The sequence below is a fragment of the Paramisgurnus dabryanus genome, chromosome 20, assembly GCF_030506205.2.
Source record: "Paramisgurnus dabryanus chromosome 20, PD_genome_1.1, whole genome shotgun sequence".
NCBI classification, from domain to species: domain Eukaryota; kingdom Metazoa; phylum Chordata; class Actinopteri; order Cypriniformes; family Cobitidae; genus Paramisgurnus; species Paramisgurnus dabryanus.
The window spans coordinates 9,705,705-9,724,335 of record NC_133356.1 but is presented as its reverse complement, the minus strand read 5'-3'; the positions used below and the strand labels follow the sequence as shown (position 1 = coordinate 9,724,335).

At 36.0% G+C, this 18,631-nt stretch overlaps 1 protein-coding gene and 1 long non-coding RNA gene across 4 annotated transcripts in view; both read right to left on the bottom strand.

Moving 5' to 3' along the window:
- Positions 1-18,631, bottom strand: part of syt16 (synaptotagmin XVI) — a 28,507-nt gene that overhangs the window by 2,996 nt on the left and 6,880 nt on the right. The window contains exons 1-6 of one of the 3 annotated variants that reach the window (XM_065296282.2): positions 16,188-16,310; positions 15,544-16,001; positions 10,449-10,661; positions 2,710-3,026; positions 1,889-2,326; positions 1,583-1,766 (exon numbers count right to left, since the gene is read on the bottom strand). In XM_065296282.2, coding sequence (XP_065152354.1) covers positions 1,583-1,766; positions 1,889-2,326; positions 2,710-3,026; positions 10,449-10,661; positions 15,544-15,946 — 1,555 coding nt within the window. In that variant the 5' untranslated portion in view covers positions 15,947-16,001; positions 16,188-16,310. Of the gene's footprint in view, positions 1-1,582; positions 1,767-1,888; positions 2,327-2,709; positions 3,027-10,448; positions 10,662-15,543; positions 16,039-16,187; positions 16,311-18,631 lie in introns of those variants that run through there. The other 2 variants (XM_065296283.2, XM_065296284.1) reach the window with 2 other exon arrangements.
- On the bottom strand, positions 6,249-7,922 carry LOC135786748 (uncharacterized). The gene is made up of 4 exons (XR_010546994.2): positions 7,744-7,922; positions 7,490-7,647; positions 7,089-7,165; positions 6,249-6,993 (listed from the first exon to the last, which is right to left on the bottom strand). It is a non-coding gene; the product is annotated as an uncharacterized lncRNA (long non-coding RNA).

The window sequence follows — 18,631 nt, the reverse complement described above, 5'->3', positions numbered from 1 at the left end:
ACAATGATTTCCCTTATCTCATGTGTTAATATTTTTTATAGTAACAATTTATGATTTGCAAAAATAACTCTTGCATCTGTGTAGATTAGAAAAGCAAAGTGCGTGCGCGTTGTGCACGCTATACATTATGGTCAATCATGCGCCCTTAAAATAGCATAAAGAACAACGCGCAACGCGCCACTGATTTAGACTAGTTTTTTTTGGTCAGTGGCGCAATTGTTTTTTGAAACTGGAAAATAGCATCAGAGATGGTTTGCGCCAGAACATGCCTCCTTTTTGCGCTGAACCGCCCAGGGAGCGCAAGTTCATTCCCTAGTTTGCCGACGTTCGTCTGTGGAGGGAAAAACCCGCTGTGCGCCGGTGCAAAATACGAATGATACATGCGTCACTGACAAAGTCAATTGCGCTGGGTGCAAGATAGGGCCCATAATGTTACATAACGAAACATGAAGTAACATAACATTACACGTAACGTAACATCACATAAGTAAGGAATAATTGACGACAGGCCATTGAATTATAAGAAAATAATACACACCCAAGGTGCAGTTCGCGTCGTGCCGTTACACCACGGGTGTGCATTATTTTCAAATAATTCAAAGGACGGGAGTCAATTATTCCTCTTATACCACGGTTACCACAAATATTGCTCTGGTGCCTATTTTTAAGACATTTGACAAGTAAGGTGTGCGGTTATCAGAAATTAATGCATACCCACGGAACATTTCTCAGCCAATCAGAATACAGCATTCAACAGTTCCGTGGTATAACATAAATTAACGTAAAATTAACAAAAGTAATGTCACGTATAAAACATAGCAAAGCATAGCGTGACACACGACACATGACATAAAACGTAACATAAAGCAACATAGCGTAAAATAAAAAAACACAACATAACTTATAACAACATATTACAGAGTAAAAAATAATAGAAACATGATGTAACACATAATGAATAGCGTAACGTATAAAACATACAATAAAAAACACATGACATAACGTAACATAGCTTACGTTACGTAACATAACATAACATAACACAAACACTTTTGTTTGCATTGCTCTGTATGTAAATGTGTATGTGGTTTTCTTCAGGGGTGACTCATGGGTGTGACGTGAGAGGAGTGTAAAAGAGAATCTGGTTATCTTTGATTGATTAGGTGCTCTATTAAATGCATTCAATGACAGCATCATTGTGAGATATGACTCTGTGAAAGATTAAGACTCCTGAGAATTGCATGATGGACCAATGCTTTCAACACCCAATATAATGCGTGAAATGACACTCAAAGTGTTTTTTTAATGAGTGTGCACACATACATAAATGTTTGGTTTTATGTAAAGAGCTCTATAATATATATATATATATATATATATATATATATATATATATATATATATATATATATATATATATATATATATATATATATATATATATATATATATATATATATATATTTAATGTACACACGTCTGAATCAAGAGAGCTTTACAAAGGTAATTTGCAATCCTGGTGATTTAATTTGCTGCAAAAGTGTTTTTAAACCCAATGTTCTGGTTGTGTGAACGTGTTTACCTGGAGGTCTATTTACAGCAAAATTACGGAAGTGGCTGCCTTTAATGATCTCTACAGACAGTCGACCCGTGGTGGCGTTGTATGATAAACCCAACAGCAGCTCTGGATTTCCACAGTGAGTGATGGACTGAGTTGACGAAGCACCTTCGCTCTGTGTGCTGAAAGACATCTGTGAGTCTAATGTCTGCAGAAGGGAGAGGATGTAGAAATAGACAGTAAATTAATAGATAGATTTAATTTCTATAAGTTTCCAGGCGTGAGTCATAACATGAAAACTCGAGTAGGCCTACTGAAATAAACGCACACCTTAAGATTACTGCGAGGTTCCAGCACCAGCGTGATCTCCAGCTGATCTGTATGTTTCATTCTGCTCAGTCTGTACAAGGCTTCTCCCATCATCCTATCTCTGTTCATCTTCCCAAGCGCATACAGACGGAACCTAAGTACAGAAGAATCCAAATCCCCTGGTTCTAGATGCGAGAACCGAAAGGTCTGTTCGAACCTCGGTGTGGAGCCTTTCTGTATGGCTGTCTTGTGCCGCTGACGTTTCCCAGGTAACAGCACCACGTGCACTTGCCAGGAGTCCATGCCACTCCGTGTCTTGTCCGGAATACCTTGGGCTGTTACCACGGTGACCAAGAGCCTGTGAGTGTCAGCCTGGTAGTCGAGGGCAATGATGAGGTCACCGCATTTAGAGATATTGTGAGGGGAAGAGCTCAGAGGGTGGGATGGAGATTGCTCATGCTGTTGAAATAAATGTGTATATTTTCACGTAAATATAAAATAAATAAATGCATCTAATTTAAATTAAATGACACAAAAACTGGAGGATTAAAATAATAACACTGCAAATAATGCAGGAGAAAAATACTAAATGCATTTCAGTATGAATGACATGACACCCATCATTGTTGGTTAGATTAGTCTCTCAATGTAAGTCAATTAAATTTTACTGTACCTCAAATGGTGCATCATTGCATTAGCATATATGTGTTCAATTCCCAATCAGCACAGATACTTATTAAATGTATAGCTTGCATGCATTGTAAGTCACTTTGGATACAAGCATCTGCCAAATGCATAACTGTAAATGTAAATATGTAAGCTCTGACCCACACACACTGTACCTCTGGGCTCCATGTAGAGTAACTATCTGCTGCTTCAGCGTTGTCATAACCCTGATTGTCTAATGCCAGACTTCTACGTGATGATTGACGCCCCACGCTGCCCCTCCGACTGCCCTCGTTCTTTGGTAGGACGTCCAGATTGTCTGTTATGTCTTGAGAACCAATAGAGATCTGCTCGGCCATTAAAGAGAGGGGGTCTATGGGGGTACGTCGCTCGGGTAAGGGGCTATGCGATAGGGGGTCTCTTGGCTCTGACCCTACACGTCGCCTGGATGAGAGAGGATCTTGAAATCCTTGTAGACTGATTCTCTCAGCTTCTACACAGGGTGAGAAAAAATGTATCACAGAGTAAGTAAGATGCTTTTCATCTCCTATTTGCATTATGAGACTTAAGCCTGGATTTCACAGACAGGGTCACAAATAACAAAAATAAATGTAAGATCATGTTTTATGCGTTTACCTTTATCTCTGTCATACACGCACACATATGTACAGTAAGCCTTTAATGCTTAATAAACATACTTTAGAAAAACACACACTGGTAACGTTTACCCGTTTTACTGACATACACCATAGACCAAGTTTGTCTGACCAATCAGAGTACTCAGGGCTGAAATTCAACAGATGATAATGATAGTAATTTAAAGATTTGAGTGCTTGCTCTACGTGACTCTGTGAATTTCACTGAATAAAATCTCATTCAGGGAACAAACTGTTCTACTCCACAACAGCAGCCAATTAACTTCGGACTGGTCCAGTCACTCTATTACCACAGCAACCAGAAAGACGCTTTTCCCTGGCAACTTACTCTATGAGTCACATCACATGAAATGCAGCTCCTTACAGAAAAGAACTCAATGGACACAAGCTCACATCTTTTGGCAGATGTCACACGGTACAACTTACAGTAAATCAGAGGTGTTGACTGAGCATTAGGGGGATTAGGAGTGATGTGACAAGCAGCATCACTTACAGTATACAATATATCATTGTTCAGATATTAATTCATCATTACATTTTAATGCATTAATATTTATGTTTTATAACATTCTCTGTAAACATTCTTTCTTCACCACATCTGACACTGAACCATAAAACCAGTTATAAGTAGCATGGGTATATTTGTAGAAATAGCCGACAATACTTTTGTATGGGCCAGAATTATTGTTTTTTTTATGCCAAAAATCATAAGCATATTAATTAGATATATACTAATATAATATTTTTAAATACAATATTATGTAGATATTTAAATTAATTTTTTATTAGTAATATGTTATAAGTGTTGCTATTGACTTCATTTTGACAACTTTAGAGGTGATTTTCTCAATATTTAGATTTTTTGCACCCTCAGATTCCAGATTTCCTAATTGTTGTATCTTAAACAAATATTGTCCTAACAAATTATACATGAATGGAAAGCTTATTTATTCAGCTTTCCATTGATTTCCAATATTCAGTTGATGTATACATCTCAATAAAAAAAAAATGACCCTTGGGACTGGTTTTGGTGTCCAGGGTCACATATGAAACATTATAAAACTCTTTAAGTCTTGGCTTTTTTACAGATAATAGATATATACACTTTTAAAAAAGGTTCTTTGATGTGATGTCATAGAAGAACGATTTTAGGTTCCCTAAAGAACTGTCAGTCGAAAATGACCAATAAAACATTTTATTTTTATTGTCTGAGGCAAGGATTTTGAAACTTTATTATAAGAGCACCCCCAAATATGATGAACCTTTTGTAAGGAAGTACCTAACTGTTTCCCTGCCATTGACAAGTTATTTCGTCAATTAAAAGAAAACATTTCCCAGCCAAAAACGCTTTCTTGACGAGTTTTTACAGTAATCTGTAATTCCGCTCTTACCCAATTTACAAAAACAAAACTGATGCAAAAACAAATTGAATAATTTTAAACTCTGATCTTTGTTCTGAATCTACCGTGGCCTGGAAAGGCAAAAATAAATTACAATGGTAAATTACTTATTTACAATATTAAAAACAAATTTACAAGTTTTTTTTAACAAATTTACAAGTTTTTTTTTAACAAATTTACAAGTTTTTTTAACACATTTACAATGAGTGAATAAATGTACAAGTTTTCTAAACAAATTTACAATGATTGAACAAATTTACAAGTTTTTTAAACAAATTTACATGTTTTTTAACATATTTACAATGAGTGAACAAATGTACATGTTTTTTAACAAATGTACAATGAGTGAACAAATTTACACGTTTTTTAAAAAAATTACAAGTGTTCAAACAAATTTACAATGAGCGAACAAAATTACAAGTTTTAAAACAAATTTACTTTTATTACGGAAAGGGTAGGTACAATACGCTGACGTCACGCATCTGAGCCTCCGGTGGGAGGAAACCCGGAAGTATCGCCGTGAATCACATGAGAGTTGTGAATGCGATGTTGTGTATTAGGCTGTACATAATATTAACGGAAAGAGAGTGATAATATATAACCTTTCATCGCTTCCGAAGTGACTAAAAGGGATATTGGACCTTATTTTCAGGTAAGTGAAATAGTTTTAGTTAGCTAACGCTAGCTTTCCAAGTTGCACACGTTTTGGATGGCAGTTATCAAAATAATTCACTGACTTTCTCATTAGATTACAGACAACACGAGAGGGTGCTTCAAACTTTTTGGACTGCATTGTTCGTTCGCTCCCGGGGTTACATAGACTGAAACGGGGAAGCGTGACGAGTTTGTTTACATGGTGCTGTAAACTCCAACCCAGGAGGACACTATCAGAGGAATCACAGGGATAACATGGTGTGATTTTTTTTGTCAAAACCAGAACTGACTTCCGAATCCACCTGGAACGCATTTACTTTGATGGAGATGTGGGCGGAGGCTAAACCCTCCAAATAGTATATTTAGAGAAATGGAAGTCAGTAAAAATTAAGTTGGACTCGTTTTTTAACTACTGGCTGCTTAACACATGCTTATAAACCCAGGAATAGCACACACACTTCTAACAGACATGCAATGCACACATTAGATACGTGTTAAGTAAATAACTGTACAGTTTTAGAACAACTCATTTCTACATTAAAGAAACTTAATTTCACTCATTGTTCAAAATATAGTTTTATTTATAAATGAACTTCAATGTATATTGTCTCAAGTATGAAAAAAATATATGTACATTTTTAGAACCAAACATATTTACATTAAAAGCCAGTGGGTACTAACACACTTTTTTTACACAGGGCCATGTAGTTTTGATTTTTTCCCTTAATAAAAAAAAACCTTCATTTCAAAAATGCATGTTGTGTTCACTTGGGTTTTATTTTTTGACTAATATTTGAATTTGTTTGATGATCTGAAACATTAAAGTGTGACAAATATGCAATAATAACATGGGAAATCTGGATGGGGGCTAACACCTTTTCACACCACTGTATATACATTTGTTCCAATGTATATTTTCTATCTACTGTACAAATTGTAACAATAAAGCAAAGTAAAAACATTTAAATGAAAAACGTTTGTTTTTGGGATTTAAGTAATTTTTCACCCAAGATATAGATGGTTTGTTTTTTCACTGGAACAGATTTGGAGAAATTAAGCATTACATTGCTTACAATGGGATCCTCTGCAGTGAATGGGTGCCGTGAGAATGAGAGTATTTAACACAAACTATGATTGTGTTTATGGTGTGCAATATAGCGTGTGTTCATGTTTTGTGTGTAAAAAAAGACAATATTTTTCACATACTCTCTAGCGCTGTTTTTACTTTACTAAAAACGAGCTGATGTCTTCCTTGTTCTATAAAGTCCCTCCTTCAGAAATACCTATCGAGTTCTGATTATGTAGTTTGTTTAGTGTGCTGTGATTCAACAGCAGCTTAGTAGAGCCACTTGAGCTTAGCTGGCGACTGACATATTCCAGTGGGCAGAGGTTAGTAAAAAACTCTTCTTTGGATGTCATTCAATCGAGAAGTAGAGGGCTGTAGTCCAAACTGGCCGTTTGCTATAGGCTTTGAAAGGGAAATTCTATTAAAGAAAATATATCGCTTGGTATAGAATTTTGAGCTTTATAATTTTACAGATATTATTTATGCTCTAACAGCAACATTACACACCAACTAAAGTTTAAAAAATGGGATCAGGATAAACGGGACCTTTAAACCTTACAGCTAAATCTGTGGCAGAGAAACAAGAAAAAATGATCCAAGACACAAATGTTGCGATAATCTTCCATAATAGGAGATGTTTCCAGGTAACCATAGTCTTGCAATGCCCCAGAACCACTGTTAGATCTGTGTATTGAGAAAGAGGAGAAAATTACATGTAAAAAAAGAAAGATCAATGAAGTCATGAGATTTATTTGTTCTAATTTTCATCAATGAATTACATGCTTAATTTTTTTTCTGCTCAGGAAACGAATGGTGGTCCTCCTCTTCTTCCTTTAGTGTTTCAATATCACAGACACTGGAAATTCACATAATCATGATTTCAGTCTTGGCAGTCTATCTATCTATCTATCTATCTATCTATCTATCTATCTATCTATCTATCTATCTATCTATCTATCTATCTGACATAAATGACAGTTTGCTTAGGCAACATTAGAGTTTTTGTAATATGATAAAACATTACAATACTGTCACACTCAGAGAGGTTTAAATGATTAAATGAAAATATAATTTATAGTATAAATATAGGTAATTTTAACAAATCGTCTCATTAGTCACTACATAAAATCCTAATCTTTTAAAGATTATTCAGATTATATCATCCAACAAGTTAACGCACCCTTGATTCCTTTGAAGTGTCCTCCTGGGTTGAAGTTTACAGCACCATGTAAACAAACTCGTCACGCTTCCCCGTTTCAGTCTATGTAACCCCGGGAGCGAACAAACAATGCAGTCCTGATTAAAAAGTTTGAAGCACCCTCTCGTGTTGTCTGTAATCTAATGAGAAAGTCAGTGAATTATTTTGATAACTGCCATCCAAAACGTGTGCAACTTGGACAGCTAACGTTAGCTAACTAAAACTATTTCACTTACCTGAAAATAAGGTCCAATATCCCTTTTAGTCACTTCGGAAGCGATGAAAGGTTATATATTATCACTCTCTTTCCGTTAATATTATGTACAGCCTAATACACAACATCGCATTCACAACTCTCATGTGATTCACGGCGATACTTCCGGGTTTCCTCCCACCGGAGGCTCAGATGCGTGACGTCAGCGTATTGTACCTACCCTTTCCGTAATAAACGTAAATTTGTTTTAAAACTTGTAATTTTGTTCGCTCATTGTAAATTTGTTTGAACACTTGTAAATTTTTAAAAAAACGTGTAAATTTGTTCACTCATTGTAAATTTGTTAAAAAACATGTACATTTGTTCACTCATTGTAAATATGTTAAAAAACATGTAAATTTGTTCAATCATTGTAAATTTGTTTAGAAAACTTGTACATTTATTCACTCATTGTAAATGTGTTAAAAAAACTTGTAAATTTGTTAAAAAAAAACTTGTAAATTTGTTAAAAAAATTAAAAATTTGTTTAAAAAGTTGTAAATTTGTTTTTAATCTTGTAAATTTGTTTGAACACTTGTAAATTTTTAAAAAAAACGTGTAAATTTGTTCACTCATTGTAAATTTGTTAAAAAACATGTACATTTGTTCACTCATTGTAAATATGTTAAAAAACATGTAAATTTGTTCAATCATTGTAAATTTGTTTTAAAACTTGTAATTTTGTTCGCTCATTGTAAATTTGTTTGAACACTTGTAAATTTTTAAAAAAACGTGTAAATTTGTTCACTCATTGTAAATTTGTTAAAAAACATGTACATTTGTTCACTCATTGTAAATATGTTAAAAAACATGTAAATTTGTTCAATCATTGTAAATTTGTTTAGAAAACTTGTACATTTATTCACTCATTGTAAATGTGTTAAAAAAACTTGTAAATTTGTTAAAAAAAAACTTGTAAATTTGTTAAAAAAATTAAAAATTTGTTTAAAAAGTTGTAAATTTGTTTTTAATCTTGTAAATAAGTAATTTACCATTGTAATTTATTTTTGCACCCCAAGGCCACCGTATGAATCTGATCTCTAACAAAATGCATTTACAAAAATGCAATCATTTCAGCTTTTTGCTCAAAATGTGGTATTTTTGAAGAAACTTACCCATATTTAATGTTTACTCAATGAACAAATAAAGATAGAATGAAACGGGTTTTAACCATTTTGTTTTTGTTTGTTTGAAAGCGGAGGGTCTGTTCTTTCATTAGATATATTTGTATGTTTATATTTTTTTAGAAGAAAATTTTCCTGGAAGGCATTTTATGAAACGTGTGAAAATCACAAAAAATGCTGGCTGGCAAGTTTAAAAAAAAAAGGCTGGTGGAGAATGAGCTAACTATATCTGTATAACAATTTATATATTTAATGTATAACAAATATAAATGGCTACACTAAGACAACCCAGTCTCACCCCATTTCGTCAATATTTGACGACACTTGACCATTCGTCATATGTTGACGTGAAGGGTATACCTTTCGCGTCATTTTTTGACGAACTGGGGACTTCAATACTATTACGTCCGTTGCATTCTCTTTCCTATTTTATTACCATTTGCGCGTCGGTTTAGGGTTAGATTTACATAATGACATCCCTACCCAAACCTAACTCTAACCCCAACGCCAGGTGACAACTGTTTCTAACCCCAACGCCAGGTGACAACTGTTTAATTTCGCGTACACTGTTTAATTTCGCGTACACTGTTTAATTTCGCGTAATCTAACCCTAAACCGACGCGCAAATGGTAATAAAAATAGGAAAGAGAATGCAACGGACGTAATAGTATTGAAGTCCCCAGTTCGTCAAAAAATGACGCGAAAGGTATACCCTTCACGTCAACATATGACGAATGGTCAAGTGTCGTCAAATATTGACGAAATGGGGTGAGACTGTGTTAACTAAGAATAATGCTGAATGTATAAACCTAAGAAAAAACATTTTCAATTCAAATTTTATTTGTACTACTTCAGTTTTCATAATTTTTCACAAACCCCAGTGAGTTAGATAAAGTGGACTGTATAAGAAAAAAACACCAGAGTGATACAAAGCAATATAATTGATTCTGGAATATCCTGTATGCAGTATGTATTTTTTTTTTTTTGTCTTTTTCTATCCACTGACTTGCATTAAGGCTTGCTCTGCTCTCTTAACCACAACTCTGAACTCAATTTATCATCAAGTCATTATTATCTTTAAAGGATGGTTAAATATTTAGTGTGGTGTAGCCCTCAGGCATATCATACAGTAATACATATATTGGAGTGCTACAGCAACAGTGTGTGTGTGTGTGTGTGTGTGTGTGTGTGTGTGTGTGTGTGTGTGTGTGTGTGTGTGTGGGTTGGTCTATGTGGTTTACGAGGACATGAATAGTGTATAATGACATGTTTATTATGCTATAAAGGTGGTTTACGGGGACACAGAGAGTGTCCTCATAAACGGAAAAGCTAAAAAAAACATACTAAATGATAGTTTTTCATAGATTAAAGACTGGCAACAGGTTTTTGTGACATTGGGGTTAGGGATTGGGGTAGGTAAGGGGAATAGAATATAACAGTTTGAACAGTATAAAATGCATTGCGTCTATGGAGATGTCCCTGTAAACCACATACACCAACATGTGTGTGTGTGTGTGTGTGTGTGTGTGTGTGTGTGTGTGTGTGTGTGTGTGTGTGTGTGTACCTTCGCAGTCAGATGGCTCTGTGCTTTCTTCGTCTTGGTCAGACAGCAGCCGTTTGAATTTGTGCTGTTCCCCTGGTGCATTCTGGGTGTTGAGCTCCGTGACACCTGAGCGAAAGCTTTGTGAACGCGAGACAGAGATCTCAAACTGCTTCGCCAATTCATCCTCGCTGCCTGATGAACTGGATATCTCACCGTCATCACCGTAACTATTCACTGCACACAAATCACAAATCAATAGAAGATTAACATCAAATCAAAACAATGGACTGAACCATGATGCACTTGGACGCAAAGCTATTTTTAGAGCTTTGCAAGGCAGTTGCTGGGGCAGTGGGGCATACGTGGTTGCTAACATGTTTTATTTGTTTTTACACTGTTATACTGTAAATAAAGGTGCTTTTGCTGTGATGCCATAGAAAAACATTTGTGGATGTAATCTGTGAATGAAAAGATTTTTTATGGAACCAAGTTGACAGACAAGAAAGCCTTTTAGGTACACACTAACGTTTAACATATTTGTAAATTATAATTAAGTATGAATAGTAGGATTAGTGGTAGTGCACAGGGCAAACAAACTGATATTTTTGCGTATGTCATTAGCACAACGAATAAAGAGACTGTTGTGTATAGATGACTCAGACACTGTGTTACTTTTAATGGCCCTAGACTGTGTAAATGGGCACGTTTATCAAACTCTACCATATGCACCTAATCATCGTGAAGTGCCCAATTAGTGTCTTTCTGTATGCCTCTCCTTTTTGTTCCCATTATAGCAGCATTTCCATTCATTTCACTGATTCTTCACCACACCATTCACTCACACACAACAAATCAGTGCAAGTGGCTATGCAGGAAGCAGCATATAGGAGGTTGCCATGGTTACCTGTTCCTCAGACTGAAGTGCTTTCTTCAGTGTACACATTGAATGCGTTACGAAACAGGCATAAATGATACCTGTGCGGCAGGGTACTGTGAAGGGACGGCAATCATAGACATGATGAAGTGTCAATTTTTTTGCTGGCTCTTGTTGGCAGAAATGTACTGTAAATGTATTCAGTTTACATGGTTCACATTAACGGTTTAGTTTTATTAATCTAGTTAATAACCTCAAGTAAACATCATGAATAAAACACTCTGAAAAATAAAAGGTTTTTCACAGCGATGACAAAGAAGAACCATTTTTGTTTTTTCAATGAATCGTTTCTTTCATACCTTTTTATAATTTTAGGAACCTTTTTTGAAATAGAACATTTCCCGGGAATTTCAAGGTTGTTTATGGAACCCATTAGCTAAAAATGGTTCTTCTATGGCATAGTGAATCTCCTTTATTTGTACCATTCTTATAATGACCAATAATGGCTATTAATAAACCAATAACAATAATAATCAAATGTTAAAGTTATAAATGACCTTGCTTTTAATTAGCAAGGAGTAGGACACAGACATTATCACTTCTCTATTGAATACACCGAAAACCTTCTTTGTTTAAAGGTGCTGTAGAATCCAAAACTGTATTTACCTAGGCATACGTAAATAATAAGTGTTCTGTAAATGGTAATGCCATATCCTGACGTTACAGTCGTGTGGTACGCCCCCAATATTAAATTACACATTAAAGAGCACCTATGGTCCGATTCACGGTTTTACATTTTCTTTGGTGTGTAAGTGTGTATTAGTACATGTTAACGATATGGAAAAGGTACATTCCCCAAAGTAAACAATGATGCAAATTATCGTCTCCAATGTAAATCTCTTTTCTTGGACTACAACAAACACACGGATTGCAGGCAACAGGATACTTCCTGTTATTGGTGATGTAGACAAGAATGATCATAATTCCTCCAGCTTAGGACTCACAGCCTGTAAGTTAACTCCTGTTAGCATTGCATTGTGCGCAAATCTTTCAAACATGGTAAGGAGCGTCACATTTCCGGCTGATAGCTCTATTAGGGTGGGGGATTTTAAACCAACATGATCTCACAAAGTTCCGTGGGATAGTCACGGAATTTTGTGCTCATTTTTCCGTGGCATTCTCACGGATCTCCGCATTTTTCCGTGGCCCTGCTACGGACTGTCTTTTTCCGTGGCATTCTCACGGATTGGTTACTCAACTGCTTTTTCCTATTTTCAAACCATTTTCGCTTCGGTTTAGGGTTAGATTTGGTGTTTGCGTTAGTATGTCACCTTAACTATTGGTTTATACTATTTTTTCTGATTTATTCTTTATATTTTCTAAACTTTAAGCAATTGTCGCCTGGCGTTGGGGTTAGAGTTGGGTTTGGGTAGGGATGTCATGTCATGTAAATCTAACCCTAAACCGAAGCGAAAATGGTAAGAAAATAGGACAAAACAGTTGAGTAACCAATCCGTGAGAATGCCACGGAAAAAGACAGTCCGTTGCAGGGCCACGGAAAAATGCGGAGATCCGTGAGAATGCCACGGAAAAATGAGCACAAAATTCCGTGACTATGCCACGGAAATTCGTGAGATCAGGTTGTTTTAAACAAGTGGTTTTGCACCTATTTGGCTCCCCCTACTGGCTTAACTTGCAATCTCATTACTGATTGGCTGACTTTGCTGCAACTTAAAAAATGTAGCCAATTATTTTACAGTGGAGGGGCAGTGAGATGCCTGTGATGTCATAAGCATCAGTTTTTCAGATTGGGCCGTTTTCTGGCTGACATTTCTAAAAGAGGAATTTCTATGAGACTGAGATGTTTAGCATGTCTAGCACTTTTTGTATGTTCGTGAATGCGGGTAGACTACCATTATTCAACAAAGACAAGGTAAAAATGGTTTTTCATTCTCTGTCCCCTTTAAATCTGAAGAGTACTACATAACCATGGCAACAATTCTGCATGCTTAGTGGCTGCATATTTTTTGATTGACAAGTAAAAAACACACCCACATCATTTTGATGCTTTTACAAATCTTTTTGGCTTTGCTTTTTTGTCAGGTTTTTTTATCTACAGAAGCTTTCTGTTGCAAAAAAAAAAAAAAAGGATCACTGCAGTGAAAAGTGTTACACTGCAAAAAAATGATGTGTTAATTTTTACACATTGTGTGTGTCATGCCATTTAAGGCGTTATTTCATGTTAAAATAAATAAAAGGGACAACACAAGTTGTGTTAAAAATAGTGATGGGAGTAACGGGTTACAAAGTAATTCCGTTACTGTAATTCCAATATTATTAGCGGTAATGAACATGTAACAAAGTTTTTTTTTTTAAATCAAGTAACACAGTTACAATTACTGAAATTTAAAGGAGTTGGTTACTCGCGTTACTCTATTTTGTGATTTCTTTTTTCAGTAATTGTAACTGCGTTAAATGGCATGACACACACAATTTGTAAAAAATTAACACATCATTTTTTGAAGTGTAGAAATGTTCCCAAGCTGTCACTGGTGCAGTATCTTTTTTTAAAAATGTAGCATTTAGGAACAGATATGTATACATTTGGCACCAATATCCACAGTACCCTATGAACTCTTTAGGTTTAAAGATGTACTTTGTGAAAGGGAACCACAACAGTGACAGCTAGGGAAACCAAAAATAGTTTTTATGGCTGTGAGGAACCATTTTAAAGAACCTTTTATTTTTTAAAGCAACACCAAAGAGTTTTTTTTACCTTAAAATAACGCTTCCAAAAAAGTTTCAGTGGTTCATCCACTCTAAACAGGGTGAATGGCACTTTCACATTCGCTTTGCAGCCCTCTATCGGCCAAAACCGCACTAAAGAAGTTTCCAACCGTCGGGTAGTGGTCCTGTAGTCCGAGTGAATACTACAAAAACTTGCTTTACGGCAGACCTACAATCCAATCAGAGCCAGCTATTCCTCAGTATTTATGACAGTGCTAATGAACAATTACGCTTCTAACCTGTAGGGGGAGCAAAGAGCCAAAACTCTTTGGTGTTGCTTTAAGAGTGTAGCCTCAGAAATATGTCCAATCAAGTCTTTGAAAAATATTACAGTTACATTTTCTGGTTAATCCTATTTTCAAACAGATATTGCACAAAGGACCACCAATACATTTTTAACAGAGTTCAGATCGCTCAGGTTTCTGTCTTGAATGTTTGCCACATCTCTCCTTCTGAAGCTCAGTATCAGAGGTGTGTGTTTGACGTGTGTATGTGTGTACAGTGTGTTCGTGCGTAAATTTAATCACTCGGTTGTTTGTTTAAGGAGGGTGGGCGTTTTCAGTTTACAGACTATATTAAATACATAACAGAAAAACACAGACTCCCCAGCACATACGCACCACATCCACAGAGCAATTTTTGCACAGCATGCAAAGATACTGTATATATAGCACATAATAAGATCAGAAATGTCCAATTAAAAATACATTGACTAAGAATAAACAGTACAAATATTAAGACACCAATTGCTCTGCTTGAAAAAAGCCAGTACTTATAGGAAAACACCACCATTTTAACTTTAATTTTAACATGTCAGTTTTTTAGACAAATTTAATAAATACATATCTTTTTTCGATGCGTGCACTTAATCTATGTACAGCGTGTCATGAATGTTTTAGCATTTAGCCTAGCCCCATTCATTCATTAGGATCCAAACAGGGATGAATTTAGAAGCCACCAAACACTTCCATGATTTTCCTATTTAAAGATATCAGTTACATGAGTAGTTACACGAGTAAGTATGGTGGCACAAAATAAAACATGGCAATTTTTTAAGCGGATAAAAATGAGAACTATATTGTATGCTGGAAGATATTGATGATGTTATGAAATTATTTTGTGCCACCATACTTACTCGTGTCATGTAACAGTCTTTAAATAGGGAAAACATGGAAGTGTTTGGTGGCTTCTAAATTCATCCCTGTTTGGATCCTAAGGAATGAATGGGGCTAGGCTAAATGCTAACACGTTCACAACGCGCTGTACAAAGACTAAGTGCATGCATTGAAAAAAGATAAGTATGTATTAATTCGTCTAAGCTGAGGTAAGAACATAGTAAAATATAAAAAAACTGTGGTGTTTTCCTTTAAAAAGTATAACGCACCCCAAAACCCTTTAATCAAACACAAAATTAAGCAGACTGACACCTTAAGTGACATCTAACCTAAATCTTACCAGAATTAGAGCAACGTGAATCCATCAAACTCCTCATGCTCCCCACCTCATCTAGCTCCTCACTGATGGGTGTGAGACGTCCAACAAAGGGGTCGGAATCAAACTTGCTACCCAGACTACGCAAAGCCAGCTGGGTTTGAAAGGCTTCTAGTTTCTCCTGGGAATCCATGCTGGAAGCATCCACTTCACACCCATTAACATCCTTTACCTTCTGACCCAAATCAACACTAGAGTCCACCTCTGAACACTCAACTTTCACAACTACCTCACCATTAGAGGAGTCGGTCAGCTTAGGGTCAACAGCTCCTTTTTGGAGGCTGCGGAAGCCACTGGAGATGCTGTCAGAAACTTGAGCGAGCCATGCAGAGAATCCTGGGATACCTGATTTAGGAACGTCAGCCATTCCATCAGATGTGAAAGGTGTTTTTTGTTATAATCAAACGGAGGTCTGTTGTCAGCTGTCCAGAACATCAAGTGAAGTCCCTCATGTTATTGCTGTTTAACAACAACTAGTTAAATATAAAGTTTTTATTTACTTTATAAATGCAATCTGCTGATGCACGGCAAACACCAAATATACAAAAATTGTATTAAAGTTAACTGACTTGAGCTCCCTGAATAAACTACACGGTACAATCACTTACCAGCTCAGCATCTAAAAACAAAGAAAATTTACTATTCCAATTACAGCTTCTGCACCACCAGCCATCGACATAAAATAAACCCTTAGCTGCGCCAGTTCAACAGCATTTGAATTCAAACTGGGGTTGTATCGCATTCAGGACCTCTTGTGGGATGGATAGACAGACTGAATGTTTGCTAAGGGAGCCGCTTTTAAAATACCATAGCACAACACTTCCTTCAACATGCAGTGTGTACACACATTGTGTAGTTTAATTAAAAAGTGCAGTGTTGACTCATATGTGAGTCACTGCGTATTACTTGTGTTTGCCAAAAATGTATTTATTTATTCTTATCGCCATTCCTGCATCTTTAGCTATATTGGTTACAGAAAGGCCTCCCAACACAGCCGAGCACATAAAGATGTGTATCTATGTGTAATTTAAAGGATTAGTCCATTTTCTTAAAAGAAAAATCCAGATAATATACTCACCACCATGTCATCCAAAATGTTGATGTCTTTCTTTGTTCAGTCGAGAAGAAATTATGTTTTTAGAGGAAAACAATGCAGGATTTTTCTCATTTTAATGGACTTTAATAGAGCCCAACATTTAATACTTAACTCAACACTTAACAGTTTTTTTCAACGGAGTTTCAAAGGACTCTAAACGAGGCATAAGAGTCTTATATATAGCAAAACGATTGTCATTTTTGACAAGAAAAATAAAAAATATGTACTTTTAAACCACAACTTTTCGTCAAGGTCCGGTCCAGCGCAACCTAATGTAAATGCGCAGTGACGTACGGAGGTCACGTGTTACATATATAAAACGCACATTTGCGGACCATTTTAAACAATAAACTGACACAAAGACATTAATTAGTATCAGTTGACATACAACAACGTAGGAACGGTCCTCTTTCAACCACTTGTAAACACTGGGGCGGAGTTTACTGTTCGTCCTCTGTGACCTCTTGACGTCATGACGTATTGCGTGGGGTCAGCTGGCGCATCACGACCGGATCTACATGACGAGAAGTTGTGCTTTAAAAGTGTATATTTGTTATTTTTATTGTCAAAAATGACAATTGTTCGCTAGATAAGACCCTTATGCCTCGTTTGGGATCGTTTAGAGTCCTTTGAAACTCCGTTGAAAAAAACTGTTAAGTGTTGAGTTAAGTATTAAATGTTGGGCTCTACTAAAGTTCATTAAAATTAGACATAAACATAATTTCTTCTCGACTGAACAAAGAAAGACATCAACATTTATGACATGGTGGTGAGTAAATTATCTGGATTTTTCTTTTAAGAAAATGGACTAATCCTTTAATGTATGTTATATCAGTGCTGTAGCATCATTTAATACACTGCTCTCTCGAAAGCCTTATTCTGAGCGATTGTGGTATTCTGCGAATAAATACGCCAAAGTGCATTATTGACCATCATCTCAGGTAAACAATTTCCTAAATAGTTCTGCTAGTTTCACGTATCTTGTGGTGTTTTTCTTCACACATAATAAAATAATTTGAACTCAAATCAAAGTACACTCGACAAAATACTGGGTTATTTTCAACCCAGCGTTGGGCCAAAAAGGGGTTGTAATTTAACCTATGCTGGGTTGTTTCAACCCAAAATGCTGGGTGGTTTTAACCCATTGTTTGGTCAAATATAAACATGTAAAATGTGTGGCCATGTAAAATGACACAGAATAATGAGCACAAGATAAACCAATTTTAGGGTCATACAAGACCCCTCCATTTGAGTTCTGATTATATTTGTAGGGTTACTTTTGTGAGAAAGACTTTGGTTTGTAATTGTATACATTATTATTATATACTATAAAGTCTCACAGTGGCGGCTCGTGACTGCTCATCCGAGGGGCACTAATACAAAATAAGTGTTCGGAGTGTCATTCGTGTTGCTTGCGTTTTCAAAATATGTGTTTGTTGCGTCATGTGAGCCATGTGCATCACGAGTTTTGTCAAAATAAGTGCCTGCTGCACACACGTCAAAACCGTTTATGATAAAAGAGACGCTCACGTTCACAAAATACACGCAAGACACTCCCTTAACAGTAAACTCTGATTACGCATGAGATTATGCGAGTACCTGGCAAACGCGAGCGTCTCTTTAAAGGTGACATAGAATGACTGAACCGGGTATTTCTCCTTGTTCTGTGATTTGACATGTAGACAAAAATGTTATTGTTTGGGTCTGTAATGCCTTAGAAGCTTCCTAAAAACCTCTCTCAGATAGCTCTATTAGGGTGGGGGATTTTAAACAAGTGGTTTTGCACCTATTTGGCTCCCCCTACTGGCTTAACTTGCAATCTCATTACTGATTGGCTGACTTTGCTGCCACTCAAAAAATGTAGCCAATTATTTTAAAGTGGAGGGGCAGTGAGATGCCTGTGATGTCATTAGCATCAGTTTTTCAGATTGGGCCGTTTTCTGGCTGACATTTCTA